At 52.2% G+C, this 17,138-nt stretch overlaps 2 protein-coding genes across 2 annotated transcripts; both read left to right on the top strand.

Moving 5' to 3' along the window:
* Positions 1–360: 360 nt before the first annotated feature.
* LOC147229085 (actin-related protein 2/3 complex subunit 1B-B-like) lies at positions 361–6,664 on the top strand. The gene is made up of 10 exons (XM_086157566.1): positions 361–541; positions 1,005–1,142; positions 2,098–2,202; positions 4,369–4,591; positions 4,673–4,780; positions 4,924–5,181; positions 5,467–5,542; positions 5,856–6,055; positions 6,164–6,254; positions 6,337–6,664. The coding sequence occupies exons 2-10, from the start codon at positions 1,079–1,081 to the stop codon at positions 6,373–6,375; spliced, it is 1,164 nt and encodes a 387-aa protein (XP_086013692.1). The 5' UTR covers positions 361–541; positions 1,005–1,078; the 3' UTR covers positions 6,376–6,664.
* A 1,132-nt stretch (positions 6,665–7,796) lies between these two features.
* On the top strand, positions 7,797–16,292 carry LOC147229084 (monocyte to macrophage differentiation factor 2). The gene is made up of 7 exons (XM_086157583.1): positions 7,797–7,930; positions 10,660–10,741; positions 11,185–11,345; positions 11,428–11,502; positions 11,571–11,672; positions 12,373–12,442; positions 12,535–16,292. Exons 1-7 carry the CDS (start codon positions 7,917–7,919, stop codon positions 12,736–12,738), a joined length of 708 nt encoding a protein of 235 aa, XP_086013709.1. The 5' UTR covers positions 7,797–7,916; the 3' UTR covers positions 12,739–16,292.
* The last annotated feature ends 846 nt before the right edge of the window (positions 16,293–17,138 follow it).

Genomic DNA, 17,138 nt, shown 5'->3' with positions numbered 1-17,138 from the left:
GTTTTCTTCTTTCTGCCCCCTCCGCCCTCCTCCCCTGAGTTTTGTCCTCCCCCTCTCCATGCAGAGCATGCCATTGTGGTGTTGCTCCTCCTTCTCTTTTTGAGGCAAAAACCCCACTTCCTTCCTTCCTCCCCCCCTCTCTCCGCTTTCTTTTGAAAACGAGAGCCTTGCCCCCTTACCCTGCCCCCCGATTGTCGCACTCTTTAGGTATGTTACACCCGTGTTTCTCCTCAGCCCGAGCGCAGACTTCCTGCTCGCCTCCCCCCTCGGAGGCTTGGTCTCGGAGCTCCGCTGTGCCCTCCTCCACTTCCCCTTCTGACCTCTCCTCCCTCTCTTCAGCCCGGCTCCTCTGCCTGAGCTCACTCTGTCGTTGGCGTTCGTGTTGACTGGCCAGAGTCCGCGAGCTGAACACCCTCTTCTTTATACGCTCCGACACCCCCTCCCTGCACACACACACACACACACACACACACACACACGCTCCTTCCTCGCTCTCCATCTCCCTTCAGCTATTCAACCGTTCATCTGTCCTGCCCTCGGGGTAAGTAGCCTAGAAAATATTTTAGTGGTGGTCTGAATATGTTTCTGCATGCCTGTAACACACACACACACACACACACACAGACTTTGGAACTAATGGTGTGCTAGATCTTCTGAAAGTTGGAAGAGTAGCTGTCTCGTGGGAGAGTTGTGATGTTGCTTCCTTTCTGGGTTGATGGTGATGGAGATCATTTCCTGGTTGTTGGGACTGCAAACTGTGTGTGTGTGTGTGGCTCCTGACCTGCATCATTCCTCCTGTGCGTCTGCCAGTCTGGTGTTCATTAACTCAACCTCTGATTAGATAAGTGTGTGTGTGTGTGTGTGCGTGCACCGATAAGGTGTGTTGTTTTGTGAGTGTGTTTAAGCGACTTCCTTGTTACATCACTGACGTGAAGCTACGACGCTTCATGTTTCTTTTTTCACTCTTTTAGGCAAATTGTAACTTCTCTGCTTCTGTTTTTCAGTCCGTTCCCACCTCCACCGACCTCCGGGCGCTCGCCGTACTACTTCCTGGTCCTGTCCCGTCACCTGATTGGCCATGGCGTACCATAGTTTCCTGCTGGAACCAATTAGCTGCCATGCCTGGAACAAAGATCGAAGCCGTGAGTCGGCCCGCCTCCGCTCGTGTAATTCTACGAGCCAAATCCTTCACATCCTTCGAGTTGACTTTCGGCCGCGGAAACATCAATCCTGCCTCGACTCCTGTCGGCGGCGAGGAACAAAAAGCGCCGTCAGAGCTGTGATTGGCTCCCAGGTGGTAGAAGGCATTTCCTGTTTCCTGTAACAGCCAGGGTGGAGTCGGAAAGTCTCTCGGAGAGCCTTTTGAGCTCCGTTAGCTGCAGGAAACCCATACCTTATTTGGTCAGTTTTACCACTTCTTTGGTTTCTGCGCCAAGCAGAAGTAACATGCGACCGCAATGAAGTCACACACTCGAGAAAAAAAAAAAAAAAAACCTCCGGGCTTCGGTCTGCGCAGCCTCCGGGCGCTACATTTGCAAAAAACGAAAAAATGCACACTCAACCGCCCACACTTCTGCTCTCAGACAAACACTCCTCCTGACTCATCCGCTGGCTCAAACATGTGCGGGCCTCGCCGCCGCACGACCAGAGAGAAGGTCATAGTTCTCGCACACCGTCTATTTAAAGACCCCTCGTGCGCCGTGGGCTGATTCGTGGTATATTTCTGCAGTTTTCTCTGCTCTTGAGCGCCCAGTCAGCTGTTCTCTAGCGCGTCCTGCTCCGGGCTCCGCGCTCAGCCGTTACCACAGTATATCCACTTATGGTCCTCCGCTGATCCCTGTGAATCCTGGACTCGGGAACCCCCTTCTTCTTCATGGTGAAAATCAGATGGTTTACACAAAACAACAGAACACACTTTCTTTGCGGCCTCTCACATTTCCAGAAACCAGAAAGCTCATGATGGCAAAGCCTTCAAGCTCGAACGCCTCCATCCGAGCCGGAGCGCCGGAGTAAAGCGGTGTTTACATGATGATGACGTCGATGGTACCGTCCATCTGGGTTTACTATCCTAAAATCATCTCTTCCTTCCCCTCCCAGAAATTGCACTGTGCCCCAACAACCACGAGGTCCACATCTACAAGAAGGACGGGACCAAGTGGACCAAGATCCACGAACTGAAGGAGCACAACGGGCAGGTGACAGGTGAGGCCCACGCTGGTTTGGAGAGAACTAAGAAGGCCTTTATCTGCCTGAAACTCAACATCCACACACACAGCTGTTGCGGTCCTGCACAAAAATGTGTGTGTGCATGCATGCGTGCATAAAGGGAGGCACTAAATCATTAACATGGCAGTTTTTGTCTGTTCGTCAGTTCAGCCCGGCGCAGCCATGACGGGCTCGTGTTATCGCAGCGCGGTTGCCGGGCAACCAGATGAAACAATAAGGATACAAGGCCAGCTGTGTGTCGGCGGAGCCGGCCCGCCGCAGGCCTTCGGCCGCCGGCGGTTTAGACGAGACAAGCTGTCGGTCGCGGCGGCGCCGTGGCGGCACGGTTAGCGAGAAGGTCCTCGGTTCAATTCTGGTTCCCGTGTGGAGCACGGGTGTCCAACCCTGTGGGCCCAAATTCAAAACCGGGACAAAGTCGCGGGCCAACATTTATATCCATTGGAAAAAAACTTCCTCCGATGAATCTTTTCATCCGGACCCAAACAAGTTTTGCTGAGAAACTTGAATATGGAACAAGCAAAGCTTAATACTTCATAAAATTTAAAACTGCGCACCTTCAAAATCCTGTTTTCCTTTCTTTTCTCCATTTTTTCGGAAAGCTAGCACGGTGCCGGTATCAGCGTAAGGTCGCTATGTCTACAGAGGAGAGGACGTTTATGAGTCAGGCTAGGCAGGTTAGCTCTAATATTTGAAATGGCTTCACGGGCCAAATACAATGACACAGCGGGCCGGAGTTTGACACCTATGGTGTGGAGTCTCCATGTTCTCTCTGTTCTCCGGCTTCCAGACACATGCAGGACATTCACTAGACATTCACTGGAAACCCCGAATTGTGAAATAGTGTGCGTGAGAGGGTGAACGGTTGTGCGTGTCTCTATATGAATTATACTGTCACTACCAAACTGTGAGCCGCTACTTTTTCCACGCGCTTTGAACTCTGCGACTTAAACAACAATGCGGCTAATTTATGGATTTGAGGCTAACGAGCTGCACGCCGACTAAACATTTAGCCAATCAGCGTGAAATTCTGAGGCAGTTCAACTCCGATAAGATGCGATTCGGAAGACGATTTTAACGATATGGGTGCGCAGGAGGGAGACCAAAAAGCGATTCAGCTGGAGGAGGACAAAGCGTGGATAAAAAATGGATGGACTTTTCCTTGTCTTTAGATCATCAGCCATGTTGCAGGTACAGTTCGCGGGGAAAAAAACATTTCCAGTATCCACATATTGGTGGATGTCACCAGTTTGTATTTAATTAAAAGTAAAAAAAAAATCTTTCTGTGATAATATCTCATGTAACAACGTGGACGCCTGCGGCTTATAGACAAGTGCGGCCTTTATATGTACACATAGATTAATTGATTGATTTTAAGCCGGTGCTGCTTCTATTCATGTGTGCTTAACTGTCCAGAAACTTGGGTAATTTAGAGGGTAAATGTCTGTACGTCTCTACATGATGTGTGAATGAGCGGTTGAATGTCTGCATGTTTCTCTTTGTGGTCTTCTGACGGAAGCCTCTCGTCCAGTGACAGCTGGGATGTGACCCTTGTGACCCCGAGCGCAGGATAAGAATGAATAAATGAATGTTGTCAGAGTCGTCTTCTGCTCCTGGTCGGAAGGCGCGTCAATCTTCTCGCTAACTGTAGAGCAGGGGTGGACAAACTACGGCCCGCGGGCCACATCTGGCCCGCTGGTCTTTTTAATCCGGCCCGACAAAGACTGGTGCAGAATTGATGTGAATGATTGGATCAATGAATGTGGGAGCTGAAACAGGAGATTATTTCATTTTTGGAGCTACTTGAGAATTTTCCTGAGCTGAATGACACAGATTGGCTTTGTGATTTAGCGTGACACGAAGAATGAGCTGGACAAGCTACAAGGGAAAAAGCGGTTTGTGCATGAAATGCAAGCAAACGTCAGAGCCTTCAAAAGCAAACCTGGTTTTATTTTCAAAGCAAATGTCAAATGTTTGTTTGTTTTGTTTTTTTTTTTATACTTACCGTATCTTGTGCTGACCCGGCCCGTCTGTCACATTTTAAAAGTCAATGCGGCCCCTAATCCAAAAGGTTAGCCCACCCTTGCTGTAGAGTGATATGAAGACGTCCTGGTGGAGTGAACAGGCTCTCCGTCCTCTCCTCAGGGATCGACTGGGCCCCGGACAGCAACCGTATCGTCACCTGCGGGGCCGATCGCAACGCTTACGTGTGGACCCTGAAGGAGGGCGCGTGGAAGCCCACCTTGGCCATCCTGAGGATCAACCGTGCCGCACGCTGCGTGAAGTGGTCGCCGCGGGAGAACAAATTCGCGGTCGGCAGCGCCTCTCGCCTCATCTCCATCTGTTACTTCGAGCAGGAGAACGACTGGTGAGGTGGCGTCCGCGTCGCACGCCGCGTTAGCCTAGCGGCGCGTTAGCCGCGCGTTGACGCCTGCCGTGCCGCCCGCAGGTGGGTGAGCAAGCACATCAAGAAGCCCATACGCTCCACCATCCTCAGCCTGGACTGGCACCCCAACAACGTCCTGCTGGCCGCGGGATCCTGCGACTTCAAATGCAGGTACGAGCGACTGTGACGCCGACCCTTGAGCTCCGCTTCTTGCTAGTTAGCTTAGCACGATGAATCGCCGCTCGGGATATGTGTTTGCAGCTCTTTCACTCGCCGGGTGATGTTCTGTGTTTTCTCTCCTCTCCGGCCTCCAGGGTCTTCTCAGCCTACATAAAGGAGGTGGAGGAGAAGCCCGGCCCGACCCCCTGGGGCAGCAAGATGCCCTTCGGCGAAATGATGTTTGAGTCCGGGGGCTCCGGGCCTGAGGGTCAGGCGGCGGCGGCGGCGGCGGCGGCTGCAGGCGGCGGCGGCGGCTGGGTCCACAGCGTGTCCTTCTCACACTCCGGGAACCGCCTGGCCTGGACCTCCCATGACTCCACCGTGTCCGTGGCCGAGGGAGGGAAGAGCACCACGTAAGGCCTGGGGAACACGGCAGGGAGGGCCGCGGAAATCAATATGATGAGCAACAACTGTTGTTGCCAAACGTCACACAATGTCTGCGATGGAAAGATGGCAAGAGCAGGTGTTGGTCTCCATGTGACATGGAAGAATGAGTGAATGAATGGGTGAATTTTCATGATTGGAAATCCACCCTTTGGTATCTTCAGTGTGTGGTTATATACCAGCCGATCTCACATTTTGATGTGTCCATCGTGTGGTTTGGCTGTTCATGCTAACCCGTGTCATGGCTTCCTCAGGGTGAGCAGTCTGAGCGCAGAGACTCTTCCTCTGCTGTGCGTCACCTTCATCACCGAGAGCAGCCTCGTGGCAGCCGTGAGTCTCCTCCTCCTCCTCCTCCTCGTCCTCCTCAAAGTCCTTCTTGAGTGACACCTGGCGTTCCCCTCGGGTCCTCGTCCTCTGCGTAGCTCGACTGCCTCGCGTTCAAACGATTCAAACGCGTTTCTTACCAGTTGCGCAAGAAGGAGAAGGCGTCGTTCCTTCTCCTGAAAGCCACAGCGCTGCTTGGAAACCGGCAGTTTTTCCACCGCTCCGCGGGCGTCAGAGCGCTTTCCAGTTAGCTTCCAGTAGCATCGGAATGATCTGGAAAAAGTCTTCCGGAGTGTCACGTCCCCGTCCGCTCCTCCAGGGCCACGACTGTTACCCGATGCTGTTCGTGTTCGACGGCGCCAAGGGGAGCCTGACGTTCGGCGGCAAGCTGGACGTTCCCAAGCAGGCCGCCCAGAAGGGCATCAGCGCCAGGGAGAGGTTCCAGAACCTGGACCGCCGGGCTTCGGAGACCACCACCACCGACAAGGAGCTGAACACCCTGCACAAGAACAGCATCAGGTCCGAAGGGGGGCGGCCGGTCGGTCTCGCCTGAACCCTGAGCTTTAGACGAGTGTGTGATGAGATGTTTGTCTCTCTTGTCCGTCCACGTCTCTCTGTGACCTCCAGCCAAATCTCCGTGCTGGAAGGAGGTCGAAACCACTGCTCCAAGTTCTGCACCACGGGGATGGATGGAGGGATGGCCATCTGGGACGTCAAGGTAACACACACACACACACACACACATGCGTCCTTCCAAACGTGTGAGGACCTCATGACCGAGCGGATCCTCTCCGTTCCAGAGCCTGGAATCGTCCATGAAAGACTTGAAGATCGTGTGAAGTTCACGTGAAGCCAAAGCCCGAAAGCTCCTCCGGATATGAAGGAACAGCCGCTGCCTTATTTACGCTCAGCTTCTCGGCCTTATCTTCTTCAGGTATTTTTTCTATCTGCAGGTTTAAAGCGCTCCGACGGGGGGACGGACACGCTGACTTTTCCAACCCTCTGGACCTCATGGGTCTTCATGAGTCCGTTTAGATATCTCCTGAGGATCGTGATGAACGGCTGTAGTACTTGTTTAACGCTTATGCTGGTCATAATACTCATGTAATAAATGATGCTTGTGAAGCACCTGGAGGGGTTGTCCTCGTTTTGTTGCCGTCCGGACTGGTTCTGGTGTTTTTGGGGGACGTGGAGAAGACACCGTGTCCTCCTCCATGTGGAGAGGAGACCATCATCTGCGATGTGGCGGAATGAAAAGAGACTTCTACACGATCATCTTTAATCATAACGTGACACAAGTTAAAAAATAAAAGCTGATGGTGTTGTGGTAAGTGTCTCCACCTTGCGGCGAGAAGGTCTCTGGTGGGATTCCATGTTCTCCTGGTGTCTGCCGGGGTTCCTCCTGCAGTCATGCAGGAGGTTCATTGGAGACCCTCCTTGGTCCAGAGTGTGAACGGTTGTGTCTGTATGTGACCCTCTTCCTCTCCATCCACAAACCTCCTCCAGATCTTCCTCCAGACCTGCGTCTTCATCCTCCTATCCAGATCTTCTCCACCCCTCTTCCGTGCATGTGAGACTTTCTTCCCAGAACATCTACCGTGTCCCTCTGATGAACTCCTCCCCGACCATCTCCATCTTCTATCTTCTCCAAAGCGGACGTCACGGCTGCTCCTCCTCCATCTTCCACGCCTCTCATTTCACCCTCTTCTATCACACCTGACAGCCTCCTCCACCCCGTCTCCACCTTCTTGCACACGTCTCTCCACTTCTTCACAACCGTCCAAGGTATCTGCAGACATCGCACACGAACAGGTGAGCTATTTTTTTTATTTTTATTTTTGCATTTCTACGCGTCACCAAAACGTAAAGGTATAAATGATACATCTTTATTTCACAAACTACGACTTGGATTTCAACTCAACCCCCGTCTGCGCGGTTTTGTCTCCATCTAGTGGCCGGAGGCGGAACTGCAGGAGATCCGCTCATCGGTGTTGGAGATCCGGAGGACCAGAGGAGAACATCGAGGAGGTGATCGGGCGGCTGGAGCTCCGGACCCAGACACAGCTATCTCTCTCACACACACACACACACACACACACACACACACCGTGCAGAAAGAGAGAGAGAGAGAGAGAGGACAGAAGGAGAGCGGGCTGGATCCTCAGAGACCGCCCACACTTCCGGACCGGGTCCTCTGGAGGCTGCAGGGTCGGGATGCGTCCGTCTCCCCGGCGCGGCGAGCGATGACTGCACGGCGGCCGCGTCTGCCCGGCGAACACGGCTGCCGGTCGGAGCCCCGAGCCGAGCTGCACTGAGTCCGGCCGGATCCGAGGGCCGCCGCGGTGTCCGTCTGACCGCAACTGTTGCTTATTCACCGTAAATGAATCTTGTAAGGTAGGAGACACGAAGAGGGGGACTTCATCTACATCACTGCGTGTCTGGCTGACGTAATAACCGTGTGTGTGTGGACGTGTGTGTGTGTGTGTGTGTGTGTGTGTGTGTGCGCGCGCTTAGTTTTCCTTGATCAGTAGGGATACAAACGCGTGTAAACCTTTTCTTTCTCCGTCTTCTGACATAGGGAAGGACACACACACACACACACACACACACACCCTCTGTTAATTTACTGTCACTGCTCGGGTAGATACTTGGGAGCCCTGAGCGTGTGTATGTGTGTGTGTGCGTGTGTGTGTCTCAATGGCCATCACCAATCATCAGCTCATCTTCCCCCTGGATGAATGGCTGAATGCTCCTCAAGTGGGAATCCAGGGCCCATGCAAACTGTGTGTGTGTGTGTGTGTGTGTGTGTGTGTGTGTGTGTGTGTGCGCTTAGTTTTCCTTGATCAGTAGGGATACAAACGTGTGTAAACCTTTTCTTTCTCCGTCTTCTGACATAGGGAAGGACACGCACACACACACACACCCTCTGTTAATTTACTGTCACTGCTCGGCTAGACACTTGGGAGCCCTGAGCGTGTGTGTGTGTGTGTGTGTGTGTGTGTGTGTGTGTGTGTGTGTGTGTGTGTGTGTGTGTGTGTGTGTGTGTGTGTGTGCGCCTCTCATTGGCCATCACCAATCATCAGCTCATCTTCCTCCTGGATGAATGGCTGAATGCTCCTCAAGTGGGAATCCAGGGCCCATGCAAACTCTGTGTGTGTGTGTGTGTGTGTGTGTGTGTGTGTGTGTGTGTGTGTGTGGAGCAGACTGGTTGCCGGCTCGACCTCCCCCTCACGTGCTTTAGTTTGCACCTCGAGTTCATGAACGTGTGAATGTGATCCAGTGTGAAGGCGAGAAGATGGTGAGCAGACCTGGTCCTCCTTCAACCCCCCGCCCTGTTTCCTGCTTCTCCCCTTCCACGGGCTCACTGATTGGTCCTTAAACCGTCAGAGGACGATGGCGGACACGGCTGATCCACGAAGTTCTCGTGTCTCTTCCCGTGGCGTGACCTCAGCCCGTGCACTTTGTTCATACGTCATTTCTTCATCTCCTGGTCCGCTTCAGGAGGGGCCGTGTGTGTGTGGATGTTCTCCGGTGGGACCAATAAATCCCCGCTCCTATTGATCGGGGACAAATCAATACACGGAAGGGAAGCCTGTCCGGACCATCAGCCGGTCCGATGAAGCCACGAAGGCCGAGGGTCACCTGGTAGGAACAGCTTCGGATGGATAGAAGCCTCAGGAAAGAGGGGTTTGGGGGTATTATTACTATTTCTATCGCTTTGGAGCAGAAGATTTCAAATCAATCGACAGTTTTTGAAAAGTCCAAAATCCTCAGCTGGAGCCGTTCTTTACAGAGACTCACATTTTCAACCCAAACTGAAAATATGTGTCGGTTTGCAAGAAATAACGCCTGCAAACGTGTTCATGTTTGCATGAAAGTGAAGAAAAAACACCCTGGAGAGAAGCGGCGACTCCAAAATGCAACGGGGAACAGCGAAAATAGACAGGAGTCTGTAAACATTCATTCATTCATTCATTTATTCATTCATTCATTCATTCATTTATTCATTCATTCAATGCAGTGATTTATTCCGAGTCTGAAACCCATCCAGACAAAAGTCCCATGTGTTCCATAAAAAAGTGCATCTTTTGCTTGAGAACACGGGATGACACGCTCCTTTATTAAATGTTATATTTCATCCCATGGCATCTGTGCTGTGTGTGTGTGTGTGTGTGTGTGTGTGTGTGTGTGTGTGTGTGTGTGTGCGTGCGTGGGTGAACGTGAGAAAGGCATCGCTAAATCTAGGTCTCTTACGAAATCTGCCTCTGCAAGATGCAGCGCAAAAAAAAGAAAAGAAGGGATGGGAGGGGTCGTGTGTGTCTGCGTGTGTGTGTGTGTGTTTGTCTGAGCGTGTGTGTGTGTGTGTGTTTGTGTTGTAGACGTCTTTGTCCATTTGCCTGCCGGCATGTTAATTTAATCATCATGAAGTAGAAGGAGGCACGGCCAGGCAGCAGGAGGGGAGGATGAAAGAGATCAGGAAAGGAAGATGAAAGAAAATGAGGAGTTTCTGGTGCGGGGGGGCGTGTGTGTGTGTGTTCCTGTGTGTGTGTGTGTGTGTGTGTGCAGGGGCGGTGGGGGGGGGGGGGGCAATCCCTGCTCTGTGATTTCCATGACAACAGTGACATCAGCGAGGGAGCGCTGCCTCCTCGGCTGCCGCTGTGTTTGTTTTGGTTTCTGTGTAAAGTGAGGACATTTTGAGATGCAAGTTTTGCATTGTTCAGTCTGTGTGTGTGTGTGTGTGTGTGTGTGTGTGTGTGTGTGTGTATCCTGGATAGCCTGCATGCGAGTTGTTTATGGAGGGCATCGTCGGGAAGAACCTCTGGTTTCGTCAGTCCGCGGTTACCCACTGTTGCCAAGCGACAGCAGCCATGGCAACAAGTGGAAGCGTAATCTGGCGTTGCTAGGAGACGGCGGGAGGGCTGAAGTGTTCAAAGCAGCGCTGAGAAACCGTCGGCTGTTCCGCAGACGGCCACAAATATCTCCAGACGGAGAAGCCGTGGACGCCGGTCGAGCTCCAGAATGATTGATCACTGGTTTCCGATCTGAATCGATCGATAACGTTATTGTCTGGAATCTCCTTCCCTCCGGAGCTCAGATCTTTATTGATTTGTGATCACTTTCAGGTTTATGAACAACCGCGTTCCTTCCAACAAGAGATACCAGCCCACGGAGTACGAGCATGCTGCCAACTGTGCCACGCATGCGGTGAACACACACACACACACACACACACACACTTCCTGTCCTCTCTCGCTCCCTGGTCTTCCTCCAGACCTCCTCCACCCTCTCCATCCCTCCTCTGTCCACGTCCAAACTATCTCAGTGTGACTTTATCTCCAGAACATCTCCCTCTGACGGACTCCTTCCTGATCTTCTCCGTCCTCCTGGCTCCCAAAGAGGAACCTCCAACATCTCCATCTCTGCTGCCTCCTGTCTTCTCACCTCCACCTCCTCCAGCTCTCCTCTCCACCCGTCCCGACCCTCTCGCCCATGTTCCTCCTCAGCTCTTCTCCACCATCTCCATTGCTCTGGACCGTCGTCCCATCTCTGTAACCCCACAGTTCCCCTCGGGTTCCTCATGTTCTCACACACGTATTCTTCTTCTGGACCTCCTGTGAGGAACCCCGTGGTGTGTGTGTGTCCCTCAGCTGTGGATCATCCCCAGCCTGCTGGGCAGCTCCGCGCTGCACTTCCAGTCGGAGGACCAATGGGAGCGAGTGTCGGCCTGGGTGTACGGGGCGGGGCTCAGCTCGCTCTTCATCATCTCCACCCTGTTCCACACCGTGGCCTGGAAGAAGAGCCACCTGCGGTGCGTCCACACACACACACACACACACACATACGCGGCGTTCACATGAAAGGTGCCAGATGTTTGCTTCTTCTCTCTGCAGGTCTGTGGAGCACTGCTTCCACATGTGTGACCGGATGGTGATCTACTTCTTCATCGCCGCCTCCTACGCGCCCTGGTGAGCCCACGAGCCGGCGCCTCGCGCACGCCAACCTGAAGGTGTTCACGTGTGACCTTCTCCGACAGGCTGAACCTGCGGGAGCTCGGACCCTGGGCGTGCCACATGCGCTGGTTGGTGTGGGTCATGGCCTCCTTCGGCACCACCTACGTCTTCTTCTTCCACGAGAGGTCAGTTCACAACCAACTACCTTCTGAAAGTTTTAGCGCGCCGCGTGTTTTATCTTCGGGCGGCGCTCGGTTTCTCAGCTTTCCAAGAGGAGCTGATCATGCTTCTGTAGGTCCTCGGTGGACCTCACAAGCCGTTAGTAGATACTTCCATTTTTAAAATCTGCCGGTCACTGCTTAGATGTTTTCTTGGGACAAAACGGAGATGCCGGGCTCGCAGAAGAAGCTCTCCGCTAGCAGCTTCACGCAGTGAAGAGAAAACGCCGCGACCATCTGACGGCCCTCGGTAATTGTTCCGTGAACGCCGTGGCGGCTTCCGCCTCCTTGGTGTCCACGTTGTCCTCATCGTCTTCTCCTTTTGTGGAGAAGTTGCCTCGCTGTTGGTGGGAACGTGAAGCTAAGAAGGTTCCCCCGGTGGAGGCGACTTCCCAGCACCAAGTTGGAGATGAGATGATGATGAGATGGAAATTGTTGTGCCAGAGTTTCAAGCAAAAACATAACAGTGATAGATAATAGTAGGAAGGAGGAAGAATAAGAAATACAATGAAATATAAATTGTCAAGGAGCTGGACAGTTCTTAGAAGGTTTCTGTAGACACGGGGTTCCTCTGCCGGCAAACATCTGAGCACCCTCAGAAAAACCACGATGTGAGGAAAAACCGTTCAGAATGAACTCGGCGCTGAACTGTGGTGTCTCCCACCAGGTACAAGATCATGGAGCTGATCTGCTACACTGTGATGGGTGTTTTCCCCGCCCTGGTCGTCCTCTCCATGGTAGCCCTTCTCCCCGGCTTCGCCTCTCCGCCACGCTTCTTCTCCCGGCGGCGTTTGAGGGTAACGGCTGATCTTCTCCTCCTCCATCCCAGCCGGAGCGGTCGGGGCTGTACGAGCTGCTGGTGGGCGGAGCCTGCTACTGCCTGGGGATGATCTTCTTCAAGAGCGACGGCATCGTCCCCTTCGCTCACGCCATCTGGCACCTGTTCGTCGCCCTGGGCGCCGCCGTCCACTACTACGCCATCTGGAAGTACCTCTACGCCCAGCCGTCCGGCCAGGTGCAGACCTCCAGATGACGGCACGTCTGACCCGGCACGCCGCCGCTGGAACCGAAAGGGGGCGGAGCCTCGTCTCCTCGCGCTCAGACCGGACTGAAGGTGCTTCCCGGCGATGATCTCACACTATCTCGAGTCCGTCGGCGGCGGAAATCCCACATTCCCGCGCCCGCAGCTCCGGGATCTTCACGAGGTTCCTCCTGCGTCTCCTCACGCTGTGGTCACGCATCCGTCACGTGCACACGTGCGGATCCACCCGCGCCGGTAATCCCGTAAATCGTTTTAAAAAATACATCTGGACTTGAAGCGATCTCGGCGATCTGAGCTGGCGTCCGCTCTCCCGCTTTTGTTTTTATCTTTACCCTGACATTTTTCTGGACGATAACCCATCTCCCTTTCGTTTCCCGCGGCCTCGTTCAGTTTCCGTGTGACTTCAGGCTCTTCTCGAAGAGACTTAGGCTCCGGTAATTCCGTCTCGTTTCCAAAAAGGCCTCATGTCGGTCCTGAAGCGGAGCTACGATGTCCCTGGAGGAGGATCTTTGTGTCTATACATGTATGCATTTATATATTGCCAGTTTTATTTCGCGGTCGTCGTCCGGGGGGGAAAAACTCCAAACCCGATGGCGCCTCGTTTTTCCACGCACCATCTTGAGCTCCTGCAGAAGATCTGGTGACCTTCTGGAAGGTGCTGCAAAGGTCACCAAAGCCCTCCGGGTTCCTCCCCGCTAGTTTTGCTAGTTATCGAATAGCACTGGTGGCATCAAAGCACCAGCTAATACCTTTTTTTCTGCATGGCCTTATTCTGCGGTAAAATAGGCCACTTGCTATTTTCCTCAATAGCCTGCTATTTTGGTTTTGTTGACGGGAAACCGGAGCGGCGCTCCTACGCTCTGCTCAGCTCGGACTTCTGTACGCTTGCAGATGGTTTAGCGACCCGTCCTCGTTTCCTGTTTTTATCGTTCGGAAAACCTAGAAACTCTGCGTTTCAGCGTCTCGCAAATCGTCACTTAAGGTGCGACGGTTCCTTCGACCCCGAGCGGTATCTTTACCAGCTAGTATTAGGAATGTTAGCGGCTGCGTCATGAAGCGCTAACATGCTAAAATGCGCGTTCCGCTTCGATAAAGTGGCGCGGATCATTTCTGAAATGAGTCGCCGCTGTCGGTCTGAGCGCGGAGGGAGGTGACGGGTGGGTTTAACGCCATTTGTTTCTTCTACGTGCCGGGGTCTGAAAAGATCTTCATCATCGTCATCTCCGCAGGGCGTCGCCTCAGTCTTAATGTGTTTAAAAACATTTAAGCCAATCAGGAGGCGGCGTGCTGGATGGACTTGCGGCGCTTCACTTTAGCGCGTCCCTGCATCGTGAACGACGTTCAACGACGTGAACGGCGTTCCCACCTTGGACTCTGATGTTTTAGGGGCGCCGTCAAACTCATCACTGCCAGAACACTGATTTACTGCCACAGCTGATAGCACACACACACACACACACACACACACACACACACACATACACACCGCTGGTGGGACGTTCTCAGACCACCGGCTTCAGGTCTGGTGGCCGCAGAGACGGAGCTTCAGGTGGAGCCCCGTCACCGTCTGGACCTCTGGAGTTTGAATCACACGTGAACGCAAGCTGAAGCTGTAGGACAGTGGAGCAGGCTGGCATCTCAGGTGTGTGTGTGTGTGTGTGTGTGTGTGTGTGTGTGAGAGTGTGTGTGTGTGAGTGTGTGTTTAATCCAGAGGGTCCCTGTCACATGAGGTCAAGGACGTGGAGGCCGCCGCCCTCAACGTGTGCCTGTGAATGCAAATGTGTGTGTGTGTGTGTGTGTGTGTGTGTGTGTGTGTGTGTATGTGTGTGTGCGTGCGCGGAAACCCGCTTCTACTTCCCGACCCCTGAGAATCCAAAGCCTCCGATCGGCTGAGTCTATGTTTACACCTGAAAGCATGCATCTTGATAACAAACAAAATATATTTCAAATGTGTCTGTAAGTGTCGACCGAGCTCGTGTGTGTGTGTGTGTGTGTGTGTGTGTGTGTGTGTGTGTGTGTGTGTGTGTGTGTGTGTGGGACGGCTGAGGCCGCAGAGCGTCCGCAGGTGTAGAAACACACCTCCCACTGCTGCCTGTCTCTCAGGATCGGGATCATTGTGCTTTGGCACATCGAAGGAGCGCCGGGGTCGCGACCCCTCCGTTTCCACGCTGGTCGATTCCTCGCCGCCCGCTCCCAGGCCGGCACGGCCTCACAGGGCGCCGCCAACTTACTCACATTCCAAAGCGGGGCAGCAGCTCCACGTGTTCCCTGAGGTTCTGCACGGCAGTGCACGGCTTCCTGCACTGGAAGCCAGCACGGCTTTAACGCACATATTGGGATTCATATATATATATATATATATATATATATATAGATATATATTTATACATATACAGTGATGTGCGGTGAGGTTCATGCCTGGTGAGGCTCGCCTATCACGAGGCAGGAGAACCGCGTGCCTCGCTTGGTGGGTCTTGGTAGCCGTTTTCTGATCGCTCAGCACAAGAAACTAGTAACACACATGCAGTTGTTGACATGTTGGAAATGTAGTTTATCTAGCAAAAGTGTTTAAACATTTAATATGGACAGCAATCCAGTCTTAGTGCAGAGCATGACAGCGGTCAGCCGTCATTGGTCAATGTACGTTGAGGCTCGACGGTAGGCTGCCTCACCGCACGCCTTTTCTCAGTATTTGAACAGTAAATGTGAAAATCCAGCCATTTTGAATAAAAAAGAATCTAAAAACTGCCGAATTGAAATGGAAAATACCTTTGTGGTGCAAATGACTGATAAGTAGATAAGTATTTGACATTTTTTTTCTTTCCAAGATTGGCAAGTGAGGCACGGCCTCTCCTGCCTCCCCTGACTGCACCCATATAGCATATATATATATATATATAAAAAACTCTTTCAGATACTATTGCTGCAGATTTCGTTAATTAATAATGCATCCGACGGCTTTTTTCCGAGCCTGCGTCAGACGACACTGTGATGCACACCTCACGTCTCCGTTCGGGGAGAAAAACGGCGAGTCGTCTTATAAGTATAATCACGGCGAATGAACGAGTGAAGGAGCGGATGAACTCCTAGCGGTGCGTCGGAAGAGGTCGTCCTTCGGATGTAGACGGACCGGGGCCGGACGCCCCCTTTAGTCCTACAAGCGTGTCTTCAGAAGAACCGGTTTCGGTCGCGACGGGATGGAGGAATTTCCATGTTTGTCCGTTTCTTTCGGTGCCGAGAGGTGTTTTGGACTCCCGCCGTGGACCCTGTGTACTGTGTTTATAGACGCTGTGTACATTGTTTTTAGATGCTCTGTGATCGTGGAGCCGCTGACTTTCGTTCTGGGTGCCGCCGCCGCTGCCGCCGCTGCTGCTGCTGTTTGTTTTATCCCTGCAGAAACTGCTCTATTAAGTCCCTCCCTCTCTCTTCTCCAGCTTACATATTGGTTCTGGTGTCTGTGGTGCTCTCGTGCTGTGATAAGCCTTTATGATGCCAACGATGCTTTTATCTTTTCTATTTCTCTTGTAATAAAAAACAAAAAAAGCCGTCCCCCCCCTCCGCAGTATATACCCGGACAGCACTTTCTTCCCTTTCAGACGGGTCGTCGGGGACGGAAACAGGCGGCGTTCTGCAAACGTGGCTTTCATCGCAACGTAACGCTGCTTTAGGTTAAAATGAAGATGTGAAGATGTGTCCCGTCCAGGAGGGGCGGATAAGGAGGCCGCATCCGGTCAAGGATGCCGGATGGTCTTGGAGAGCTGGACTCCAAGATAAAAGGAAGAACATGCATGGAGGAAACAATCTGCACAATTAAATTCTCTTCATTACCCAGGTTTTTATTAAGAATACATGCAATATTTGCAAAATGACAAACTTTCAGCGTGACCGACACCTACTGTAGTGTGACATAGACATGTCACATATAGCTGTTTATCTAACGCTCTCAGGAGATCGTTCCTCCTCACGCACGTGGAAGCCCGAGTGCTGCACGTGGCACGAATGAAAAACGTCTGATGGGTTATAAAAAGTGGTGACCTGGTGAAAAGAAAGCAGACAAGTTTGAGGTTTTTTGCTTCCGTAATAGCGCCTTCAATAACAAAAACTCTATTTTATATATCTATATATTTTGCATTATGTATTAAACACCGGCCTGCTCTGATCATACTTGACATTAATTCAAGCTCAAATGATCCACCAGTATTTATCTACTTCCCTTTGCAATGTATCTGAACATGAACATCCAGGAATAACAATATAACCATTTGTAAGAGACAAAACCGTACAATAGGATTTTCTTGACACGCCTGACACGAAAGTTAAATGTGCGTTAACATTATTATTATTATTAAGGACTTCACATTTTCCACTCCTAGGCAATTCTATTTATTAAA

Source organism: Fistularia commersonii, chromosome 12 (genome assembly GCF_037954325.1).
Source record: "Fistularia commersonii isolate RoL2024-O1a breed Wild chromosome 12, RoL_Fcom_v1.0, whole genome shotgun sequence".
NCBI classification, from domain to species: Eukaryota; Metazoa; Chordata; class Actinopteri; order Syngnathiformes; family Fistulariidae; genus Fistularia; species Fistularia commersonii.
The sequence above is the reverse complement of the archived record's forward strand: the minus strand, read 5'-3'. Positions and strand labels throughout refer to the sequence as shown.